Source organism: Lissotriton helveticus, chromosome 11, assembly GCF_964261635.1.
Source record: "Lissotriton helveticus chromosome 11, aLisHel1.1, whole genome shotgun sequence".
Classification (NCBI taxonomy): Eukaryota; Metazoa; Chordata; class Amphibia; order Caudata; family Salamandridae; genus Lissotriton; species Lissotriton helveticus.
The window spans coordinates 153651742-153664278 of record NC_136072.1 but is presented as its reverse complement, the minus strand read 5'-3'; the positions used below and the strand labels follow the sequence as shown (position 1 = coordinate 153664278).

Sequence of the window (12537 nt, the reverse complement as noted above, 5' to 3'; positions counted from 1 at the left end):
TACCTGTCATTGCTCCGCGACTGTTCAAGTCTTATCATTCACCGGTGGTATAAACCTGTTAATAAAATTGCCACCCTCTTGGTCCTGCATTTATTTTGTGCCTTGGCTTTAATTACATTCAGTGTGGTCCAGGCCCTAAACAGGAATGTTGTTAATTTAATTATAAGTTTCCCAGTGTTCTGGTAACTTACACACACAAGTAGAAGGGGGGCTTTGTGCTTGTAATCGCTGTGATCTATGGGTGGGAAAACACACCAGGGTGTTAAAAGGCCCTCACACACAGACTTCTGTGCCATGCTTCATCATAGTGCTGCTAACACACCTCAGCGCAGACCAACGCTGGAGGTGGAGCAATAGGGATGGGGAGGACAATACAACACGCAAAGAGAAACAATATGGGATCACAAGTGAAAAATGGTGCAGAAATAACAATTTAAAACTGGCCATGGGAATTCCAAATCCAACTTTAATATTGGATTCCCTGACCAGAGTAAAAAGGTCACTAGAAAACCAGTGGATGGTAGGCTATAATGAGTCCCCTACTCCTCCACTCTGCAAAAATGTTGACATGTTTCAGCCAGCTACCTAAAATACCCCCGCTTTCATCAGGACTCACAAAGGAAAGATCCCATGGGTACTAACCCTACATCCATGTTCCAAGGGTAGAGGGAAGACACCCTTCTGAGTAAATGTGCCTAGAAAGTATGGCAGAGTAACTTGCTCTCTGAGGGAAACCTGTAACAAAGTCAATAAAAACAAATATCAAAAATACAGTGCAGTGCCCTCTGTGAATAAAAAACACACACACACACACACACACACAGTGGTAATCACCACCCCGATCATAACAGCAATTCCTTATGGGCGTCGCAAACCGACTGAGGCCATCAGTGCAATTAATAAGGCTCAGCGGCACATAAATTGAGGATAGACTTCCCATTCAAGCGCACAATCCGCACTCAATAGTTCATTAAAATTACCCAAGGTAAACAAAGGCGTCAGTGCTAGGAGAGAGACGCTTGACCATTTACTTGTCAAATCTTAAAATCAAAGCTTGAACTGGCGTAGGAGCAAGGACAGGTCTCTATAGTTATACTCTGTGGGATAAAGAGATAGAAAATGAAATGATAAAATGATAAATCATGAGGCATAGCAATTATAGTGTAAGCGATCTTAAAGAAAGCGGACCTGACTCAGGCTTGCCACGAGTGACATGCTCAGCTGAGAGCAGGTCACCAAGTAGGTAATGGGGCACGGTCCGTCCGCTAGGGTAAAAGACACCACAGAGCCTCCTCTGACCTCCGTGGAGGTGTTTGTGGTGCCCAAAACGTACCTTGTTAAGGTGAACTGTGTTGGACAAATTGTCCCTCCCAGCGCCGTGCAGTTTCATTGAACAGCGCAGTTGAAACTGAAGTTATCCGTCCCTGCCCTAGTCTACGTTATCGCGTATGCAACGTACGTGGCTGGGGGAGGACGAGCGTCTGCCAGAAAACTGGAACGCTGACTTACTTCCCCATCTCCGGTACGCAGATGCGTCTGCACATGCACAGGACGGACACTCCCTCCAGATCAGAAGGAGGTGTCCTCCTTCCGGCCTCTTTGCTTGACTAGAGGGGCAGAAAAACAGAAAGATTGATAAAGAAAGCGGTGTGATCACAGCGCCAATATTGGGATACCAAATTATACATTTTTTGTTTTTAGCAGAGGGAGGAGAGTAAGTACTAAATGATGAATGTACAGTCTAAAGGTGTGAAACTGGTAATTATTGCTCCTAAACCTCTTTACTGAAGTTCAGTACACCTGCCTCATGTCTTTATATAACGATTGAGCCAGAGCCCCAATGCACCACTGATATCTATCTACATATGTTGGCATTATGTGAATATCTCCCTACATGGCCAAACCAGGGTGCCTGTATGTAAGTTCTTTGCTAGTAAGGGGAGCATGAGACAAAAGCCTGTAGACACTACGTTCAATACCATCTCATCCTTAGTGAAGCATGGACTAATGAGGTCATATGTACTATAAAAATAGATATAAATACTACCACAGCAAAACCCAGAACATAGCTCAAATGAACAACGTGTTGTGGATGGTGTCCATATAGTAACTCAGGAATAATGCAGACATCGTGATCAAACCGGCAGACGACGGGCGAGCCATCGTGGTCCAGAAGAAAATTTCTTATGAGACAGAATGCCTGAGGCTCCTCTCCGACCGGAGGAACTATAGGGTGCTGAGAGGTGATCCTACTGCGGAAATCAAAAAAGAGATAGCTTCCATGGTAGAGGAAGCAGTAAATAATGGATGGATCACTGAAAAAGAGGGCAGTTTCTTATGCCAAGAAGATTCGGTGACAACATACTTTTACACCCTTCCCAAGGTGCACAGGATGACAAGACCTCCCCCAGGCAGACCCATAGTGTCGGGCAAAGGTTTGCTCCTGGAAATCCTTTCACAATTTTGTGACTTCTTCCTGAAACCAGTGGTACAAAACACAGAACAGCCTACCTAAAATATACCACTGATGTACTACATCTACTAAAGGACCTGAATTTTGATCCAGAGAAAGAGTTCCTGGTGAGTCTGGATGTAGCATCACTATACACTAACATACCCCAAAGTGTAGTTGATGAGATTCTATTTACCTTGGACTGGGAGTTCTGGATCCGGAGACCATTCATTTTACACCTAGCAGAAATAGAGCTGACTAAAAACTTTTTTGAGTTCAAGGGTACCTACTTTCTCCAAGCTCATGGGAAGTCCATGGGGTGCGCTTTTGCCCCTAGTCTAGAGGAGCATAATGTGGCAGCCTTCGAGGACCAAAACATTTTCGACCCTCTGCAGAAACAACATCAAGGTGTGGGGGCACTATATTGATGAAGTTCTTTTGATCCATTCAAGATTTTTTGGAGTGGTTGAATAGCAGGAACCCCCTGCTACACTTTACATCAACCATCACTATGGAGAGTTTACCCTTCCTGGACCTGGTCATATCCCCCAGCGAAGGATGTCTACAGACCAGGGTGTTCCACAATCCTACGGACAGGAACAGTCTCCTACTCTTCGAGAGCTTCCACCAAAAGTCTTTAAGGCAGAACCTCCAGGTGGGACAGTTCCAGCACCAGTGACTTCAGATCAGAAGTCCACACCCTGTCGGACAAACTACTGCAGAGGAAATACCCCCGCAGGACTGTGAAAAGAGCTCGGAAGAGAGCAGTTAACTGCAACCGAGAGGCACTTTTGGAAACCGTGGAGAAACCTCCGACTGACAAAACTATTTGTGTGACCACATTTAACACTGCATCAAATAACATCAAGAGGATCGTTCTTCCCCAACTGGAGAATCCTTAATTCCAATGTCTTCACCTAGAAAAACCCTTGTTTTTCTTCAAAAGAAGCCAAAACATAAGGGATTTGTTAGTCCATACTGGACCTAGGAACAAATCAGCATAATCTACATTGATCCCAGGCCAGGAGAATGCATGGGTCCTGGAGAATGACGGGACACACGAGGCGTGAGACATGTGAAGTTTGCCACTTAACTGCAAATACTAAGACCGTGGACATCGGGCTCACCCATCCGTGGGAGCAATGGAGGCATACCAACTGCAACTCTACCAATGTAATATACATGCTTAAATGCTCATACGGTCCTGCCTACATCGGAATAACCACACGGAGGGTTAAAGTCAGGATGATGGAGCATAGATCTACCATCAGATGCCAAAGGACGACAACCCGCCTGATGACCCACTATAAAGAGAAGAAGCATTAGTCCGAGGACATGTTCGGGACGGTCCTGGACAAACCCAATATCACTGCCACAACCCGTAACCCAGAAAATGCTATTTTCATCAGGGAGCAGAAATAGATATACAAGGTCCGTAGCCATGTTGATGGTCTGAATGATGACATTCCCTGGAATGCTTTCAGTGTTCCTCCCCGGTACTATCCCGAGGGACCAGGTACTTTATGGACACCATCTACAACACGTTGTCCATTTGATCTATGTTCTGGGTTGTGCTGTGGTAGTATTTATATCTATTTTTATAGTATATATGCCCTCATTAGTCCATGTTTCACTCAATACGAGATGGTATTGAGCGTAGTGTCTACAGGCTTTTGTCTCGTGCTCCCCTTACTAGCAAAGAACTTACATACAGGCACCCTGGTTTGGCTGTGCAGGAAGATATTCACATAATGCCAACATATGTAGATAGATATCAGCGGTGCATTGGGGCCCTTGGTCAATAGTAATATAAAGACAAGAGGCAGGTGTACTGGACATCAGTAAAGAGGTTTAGGAGCAACAAATACTAGGTCCCCACCTTTAGACTGTACATCCATAATTTAGCACTTACTCTCCTCCCTCTGCTAAAAACAAAAAATGAATAAGTTGGTATCCCAATATTGGCGCTGTGATCACACCGCTTTCTATATCCGTCTCTCTGTTTTTCTGCCCCTATATTAAAGCAAAGAGGCTGGAAGGAGGACAACTCCTTCCGATCTGGAGGGAGTGTCCATCCCCCACATGCGCAAAGACGCATCTGCGTATGGGAGATGGGGTAGCAAGTCAGCGTTCCAGTTTTCTGGCAGACGCTCCTCCTCCCCCAGCCATGTACATCACATACTCGTTGACGTAGGACGGGGCAGGGACGGATAACTTCAGTTTCAATCATGCTGTTCATTGAAACTGCAGAGTGCTGGGAGGGACAATTCATCCGACACAGCTCACCTTGACAAAGTAAGTTTTGGGCGCCACAAATTCCTCCAAGGTGGTCGGAGGAGGCTCTGTGGAGTCTTTTACCCTAGCGGATGGACCAAGCCCCATTACCTACTCGGTGACCGGCTCTCAGCTGAGCATGTCACTCGTGGCAAGCCCGAGTTGGTCCGCTTTCTTTACAATGGCTTACACTATAATTGCTATGCCTCATGATTTATCATTTTATAATTTAATTTTCTATCTCAGTATCCCACAGAGTGTGACTATAGGGAGCTGTCCTTGCTCCTACGCCAGTTCAAGCTTTGATTTGAATAAATTCTGTAAGATTTACCGAGTGAATGGTCGTGCATCTCTCTCCTAGCGCTGACGCCTTTGTTTACCTTGGGTAATTTTAATGTACTACTGAGTGCGGATTGTGCGCTCGAATGGGACGTCCATCCTCAATTTATGTGCTGCTGGGCTTTATTAATTGCACTTATGGCCTGAGTCGGTTTGCAACGCCTATAAGGAATCGTTGTTATGATCGGGGTGGTGATTATCACTTTATTTGTGTGTGTTTTATTCACAGAGGGCACTGCACTGTATTTTTGATATTTGTTTTATTGACTTTGTTACAGGTTTCCTTCTGAGAGCAAATTACTCTGCCATACTTTCTCTGAGCATTTACTCAGAAGGGTGTCTTTCCTCTACCCTTGGAACAGGGAGGTAGGCTTAGTACCCATGGGATCTTTCCTTTGTGAATCCTGATGAAAGCCAGGGTATTTTAGGTAACGGCTAAAACATGTTGAGGTTTTTGCAGAGTGGAGGGGTAGGGGACTCATTATAGTCTACCATACCACCATCCACTTGTCTGCTAGTGACCTTTTTACTCTGGTCATGGAATCCAGTATTAAAGTTGGATTCGGAATACATGTGGCCAGTTTTAAATTGTTATTTTTGCACCATTTTTCACTTATGATCCCATATTGTTTATCTTTGCATGTAGTATTGTCTTCCCCCTCCCTATTGCTCCACCTTCGGCGTTGGTCTGCGCGGAGATGTGTTAGCAGCCCTATGGTAACGCATGATACAGATTTCTGTGTGTGAGGGCAGTTTTAACACCCTGGTATGTTTTGGGAGATATTTCCTACTACCCCTTATCTTTTGTGTGTGGTGCCAGTGTTCTGGTACCCAGATTGTCCAGGTGCAGGATCACCAGACACAATTTTACTAGCCGGAAAATTCAGCTGGTAATGTCGCTCTGGGATTGGGCTGCAACCGTAGTCCAGCCCTGGCTGCCACCGAACTCCCTCTAAGGCCTGGAGGGAACACTGCCAGGTAACATCCTTCCCACTGCAACCCTCCCACACCATCCTCTAGTCCCCATCACTGACCCCGAAGCCCACAGTGGCACCGCTGCTCACAATTTTCATATGTTTAAAAACGGTGGTAAATGTGTGTGTTAATCCCCATGGAATTGGGAATTCCATGAGGACAAACTGGGTCCACACAGTTATTCCACATTCCTTGGGCATTAACAACATGGTTAATGTCGACCCTCCAGTATCTACGTACCTAACTAGTCTCAATGTCGCAAGAAATATCAATGCTGCGCTTTTGGACTGCTTGTGTAAATTCCAGGACATAGTCACCTTCGAATAATCATATAGAATAGGCCCATGTCTTCTGGAGCCCGTCACCTGATGGACAGTGCAGGTCTGGATGCAGGTAAAGAGTACTGTTTCAGCTCACAGACCTCCATGATACATTTGGCCTACATTATAATTGCAGACCTATGAAAATATCTGTAAAAAGATATGACATAGCATCAAAGAAAATATGAACAGGAAAATAAATAGGGGCACAGCTATCATTAGGGCAGCAGGTACAGTAGCACCGGGACCCTCTGCATTCAAACTATGGTCATTTTTCAGTAGGGGGGCATTTTTGTTCGTGGCACAACAACCCATACCACTGCTGCCATGCAACCGGATAAACAAAGAATGAACTGCTAGCCATGAAACCACCAGGGGTGGATCAAAATTATAATGTGACTGCACCCAGCTTGCCTTCAACAGAAGCTGCAAGGATTCTCCATTATGGATAATGTGCCCTCCATGGAGTTTGAGCTCCTTTCAGTTGAAAGGGATAAATGCCCTAATGCTCCTACTAGATGGATCTTCCACATTTTTTGAAATTCCAAAAAAGTGAACTTTATTGCTCTTAGATCTACTTTCTGCAACCTACATTTTCTTCTACATAACTGGGGTCTCACCAGGGCCAGACTGGGATCACAAACCAGCCCCTGCAATTAGGTCCCTCCTATGCTTCTGGACCATAGGCCTGCCGCTTACCAGATCTCCATGACCCCGCTTCCACATCCTTCAACTCAACTGCTCTCAGACCCCTCAGACAGCTGCATCCAGGGCCGGACTGGCTACCGGGCAGTTGTGTGTGCTGCCGAGCAGGGGGAGGATTTCTCCGTGGTGTGAGCTTATTTCGTTGATGGGGACCTGCGTGCGCTTTGAAATAAAAAAAGCAAAACGAATTTCGTTTTGCACACACAGGTCCCCATCTACGAAATTATCCCCCTGCTCGGCAGTACACACAACTGCCCGGTAGCCAGTCCGGCCCTGGCTGCATCAGGAGATTCCACACACTTGCATTGCAATCTGCTTATCGTTCTCTGGTAGGCGTTCTTGCATGTGCAAGCAGACATGCAGGAGACCAGAGGAGGCATCCCTTATTTGCCAAAAAGTCCTCCTAGGGGCAGAGTGACATAACCATCTTGTCTTCTCTCTGTCTGACGAATCTCCTACCATTCCATACAGCAGCCCCGACTCTACATAAAAGTATGTTTCCCCAGATTACGCAACACAAGCATGCAGTTTGGCAAGAATGTGGCTATGTTGCTCTTTAAGTAGCCATGACCCACGATGGCCTGTGTTTTTTGAACTTGGGTCTCCCCAGCAGAGGGGTATTCGCTCATCTCTGTATTGTCTAAGTGAGTGTTTGAACAGGTGGGTAAGTTTAGGCATGTTCATTGTTACATGAATTACAAAACTGGCACTCACTACAGTATCAAACATGTAAGTATTTGATTGCGACAATTTTTTGTTTCAATTAAATTTGTCAGTGATTTAGGACACATTTATTACAACTATGACAATTACGTGTAGCTATTCTTATATTTAATTTACATATTTTGTACCGGTAGTATGCAGACTGTGAATACAGTAAAAAAGTCTGGTGTAATTTTACAAACTAAATACATTTAGAGATTTCATTGCTGTATTTATATTGTGCAGTATTCCTTTTAGGCACAAACATTTTTTGTGGTGATTCAAAACTTAATTAAGTCTTATGCTGAAGATAACATATTGCCCTGGAGATTTTGCATTCTAAATTACCTTTTTTAGAATTAAAGCAGATTGCTCCAGGCATGGTGGCTAAGTAAGCCTATCTGATTGTTTCCGGTCAAAGTGAACACCATGTGACATATCTTCAATTTCATTAAAATTTTCAGTGTTGAAGAAATTAGCAGCGAATTGTCTCTAACTTCCGGAGTGGGAGCATCACGATCCGCTGTGTGCTGGAATATTATCAGAAAAAATATAGCAAAGATTGCACGCCTCAATGATGTGGACGAATCGACATCTTTATAGGCTTATTGTAATGACTCTATACATCCGTTTTCTTTTTCTACTATATTACCGCGTGTGTAATGTCATACCCTAACCATGTGAAATAAGTGGTTGTGTGTGAAAAACAAACTCATAGAATTCCAGTAATGAGAAACAATTTTGTCCCAACTGTTTAATAAAATTTATTCAAGATGATTGGCATTTACCATTAACTATATCAATATCTATAATGTCTTTCTATATGTTGAAATGCCCATCCATGGGCTCACTCTGTTGGTTTCTCCACAAGGTTTACATTAATATTTTATCCCTTTACCCTGTAACTTTCAATGTGTTGTCCTTTGGTGGCATTTCACTATTCTTTTTTAAATTGCTTTTTCAAACTCATGCTTCTTCTACCTCAAACCTATCCCTTCATTCCCCCGTTTTGTAAATCATGCCTCATCCCTATATTTCACTCAGTTGTAAATTTTGTTTATTTTGCGCTTACGCATTTTCGAAATTTTTGAAGAGGCCCTTCCATACCCTCATTTGTTTTCTTAGCCTATTCTCTTTGCGGCCTATGTATACATTTGTCTTTTTTCCCACTTTATTATTAATAATGTTCCCATAATGGGAATTTGCTCTGAGGTCCACAATTTCTCCGGTCATTGCATTTCTCCGTTAAATTTTCTGGGTTCTCAAAAATGAGTTTCTATTAATTTGTTTCACAGTGAATATACATTGTGTCAAAATGTATACATATATGGTATCCTGTTAAACTGGTTATGTTAACTGTTATGTATATATATATATATCTAATATCAGAATCTATCATGTTCAGGGAACAGTATAGATAAATATCACAAAATCACAAAATAAAATTCAGGAGTATGTGTCACTTGCTCCTGGAAAGCGTCTCAAATAAAGCATGTGTAACCCTGGAATGGCATTGCCCATTTAGTCAACGTCCACTAAGTGTTCCAGGGACATCCCAAAAGGTTTGTAATGCACTGGACACAAGTTTGGGAACCGACTTGCAGATCCTCCTCAAAATCACATAGAGGAGGTCTGGGTATAAGTGTAGGTTATTTTCAACATTTGCCTCACTGCAACAGGCACATCCATGTGCTTCAAAAACTATAATGTAACCAGGAGAAAGACATAATTCACAGGGCCTTATGGTCATGGCATCCTCACCTACACCAGTAGAACAAGTATTGGCCACCATCACTGTTGTAAAAAACAAACTGGGTGAGGAATCTTACTCCAAATTGTCACTCAAGGGAGTATTTCTTATTTTCACCTTTGGTAAGATGTCTCGGCATGGACAGCTTAAATTTTCATTCTTCTGAAGGCAGTAAACTTAGTACCATTAAATCAAGTGGCGAGGCCAGCCTATATGGAGAAAAGGCAGAGTAGTGCGCATGACTGGTTTGGTCGGCCCCAGAGGGCCGACCAAACAGTCAGCGCCCTCAGCTGTGGGCAAGCCACTCCTCCCCTGCCCTACAGCAGACCAGCCCGAGAAGCAAAAACATTTTCTGTTTATGCTTCTTGTACTACGAGAAAGCAGTGGGTTGACAGTCCTCCGCCCTAATGGAGGAGCCGCCCCTGGGTACGATACCTCCTGGTGTGATGATGCTCCTGTAACGGACGTTCCAGGATGTGGAAACAGAAACACCAGACCCAATATTAATGAATTTGATTGTAAAATCACATGAGGCTTTGCCTGCAGCAGCAATCAAGCCTCTATCCTCCTCTGTGCCTCTGTGTGTGTTTTTAGCATGGTGGGAACATGTAATGCTCCTCTTTGCAGTGGCACCTGTATCCCCTTTTCTACCGTAAGCTCTCAACCGCCCTCTGTTGACTCTCGCCCAACACTGCCTCCCAGCTCATATTTAGCACTTGATCACAACCCCCCCCCCCCCCCCCCGGAACAGGGAAGACTGCTGAATTCCACCTTGTAAAACTGGATAGGCACAGGTATTTAGCATTCTGGTGGAAGAACTCATAAATGCACGATACTGGCAGTTTTTAACAACGTCATGTTAATTTATTGTGTGGAGTTTGCACCCCACCAGTTCCATGCACCTGGTAATTAGGGCATTAGACACTACAGAAAAGTGGTAGGAAGCACAATGTAAAAGCAGTATTTTATATGCTACTTTTATGATCTCAGGTATTCTTCACCATATCATGCGATATAAAAAATATACACTTCCCTGGCTTTTATTTTGTGTTCTGCCAAGAACATTATTTCTAGTAAATGTTTACAGTGGTTCCGCCGGATTTGTTTAAAGCAAAAAAGTCTTATATCGACTTAGAATGTGCCTATTCTTGCAAAACCTCCGCCCCCCGTAGCTATGTAATAGATTTTGAAAACAAATGTAATTGTATTTTATATTTTCCAGTTTTAGAATTGAACAAGCAGGTGGTCCATGTGACAGCACAGTGCATGTGATCAGTGAAACAAATGTAAAGGTGCAGGTGTGAATCGTTAGAAGAATAAAACTATTGGCTGCTTAAACAATTCCTTTGTTTAAGCTCTTACCACAATGCTAATTCAGGCTATGATGCCTTTAGTGAGCATATTAAGGGGCCTATTACGATGTCGGTCGGAGTTTCCTCCGACCCACACCTTGGCAGAAACGGGACCGACCAACCTCCGGTTGGCGGTCCCGACCACCTAATTATGATGTGAATGCACCTTTGCGGTTGCATCCCCACATTTCCCTATGAGAGCATGTGTTACTGCCATAAACCGGCCATAGTACATGCTCCTATAGGGAAATGTGAGGTTGTGTTAATCCCTGCACCCTAGGCAGGCACCTCAGGGTGCCTGCCACAAGGTACCGGGTTCCTCAGCCCCCAACCAGAGGCCGCACAGGAAAGAGGGCCGTGCTAGGGGCCCCCAAACACGCTTTCCAACAGGGTTTCTATCATCACGAATACAAATTAGTAATGTCTTTCCCCAAGGCAACGAAGATTTTGAGCTATCTAAAAGATATGATTTAGAGCCGACGCATCGAAAATTGTTTTCAATGTATAAAAAAATGTATTTGCGAATAGCTTGAATACAATTGATGATAACCGGATGAGGGTATTGCATGAAAAGTGTTACCTTTCAGGTTAAAAAAAATACATTCAGTTATGGTGTCGACATAAATTGAGACAATTTTTCAGTTCTCTTTATAAAAAAAAGGAAATGAATTATACAAAAGACCTGGAAATCATTCTCATTCAATGGCGAGTGGCTTATTCGAGCCATCAAGTGGAAAGAACCTGGAACGTTCCCGCGTTGTCTTCTTTGCCAAAGGCACCATCAAACTGAGCGAGTGCGCATGCGCCTCCTTGTGCCCAAGAGCCCGCGCTGCGTGCACGTTGTATTCTGAATTCTAAACTAGGCCGAGCTTCATAAAAAACATGATCTCCGACTGATGTTGCAGCGACTGAAGGTTTAACTCATGAAATTTGAGCATATTATGGAAAATCCGAACAAAAACTGAAGTTTTATGCTTATAGAAGACTACAATAGAAGCGGAAACAAAATCTCACATGTGCGATAATATGAGATGAACAACACCGATCACGCTGTCAATCAAATATAAAGGAATTTGATGCGCCGTAAAATGTAAAAATGAAAAAAAATGAGTGGCGTCCATTTGGCAATGGTCAGAAACAAACCTTTGATACGTAGCACAAGGGTTAAATGTAGATTAGGGTTATGTAAGGGTTAAGAAGCCCCACTCGAGACAGGAAACCTCTATTTCCACTTGATGCCACCATTAGATTAAGCTTTAGGTCTGTTGTGTTACATGAGCTTGCATTTTATATGATAATGTTTATCATTCAGTGTGGTTCTTAAAGGAGTCTTTCTTTTCTTTGATGCAAACAATGTCTTGTTTAATGCAATATTTATATGAGCGAATATATGATCTAATTGTGTATGACTATGTCCTCAGTAAAAATATTTCAAAACCTTTATGTTTAACAGTTTCATTTTTTAAATAAGTGGGGACTTCTGGAGCCAGAAAAGGATGAATGCTCATATTGTGATGATTTGTAGTTGTGTGAAAAGATTTGTTTATATTTTCTATGCAAGTGTATGTTTGTTCAGCTAAGGAATTGGGCCACGTTCACATATATGTCATCTTTTTGTACTGAACTGTGATGTAAATGCCTGTGCCACACTTATGCTATTTACACATA

General features: G+C 43.3%; 1 protein-coding gene across 1 annotated transcript in view; it reads left to right on the top strand.

The window, feature by feature from the left end:
• Nucleotides 1-12301, top strand: part of LOC144791221 (transient receptor potential cation channel subfamily V member 6-like) — a 327745-nt gene extending 315444 nt beyond the window's left edge. The window contains exon 17 of the mRNA XM_078665874.1: nt 8232-12301. Coding sequence (XP_078522000.1) covers nt 8232-8370 — 139 coding nt within the window. The 3' untranslated portion in view covers nt 8371-12301. The remainder of the gene's footprint in view (nt 1-8231) is intronic.
• The last annotated feature ends 236 nt before the right edge of the window (nt 12302-12537 follow it).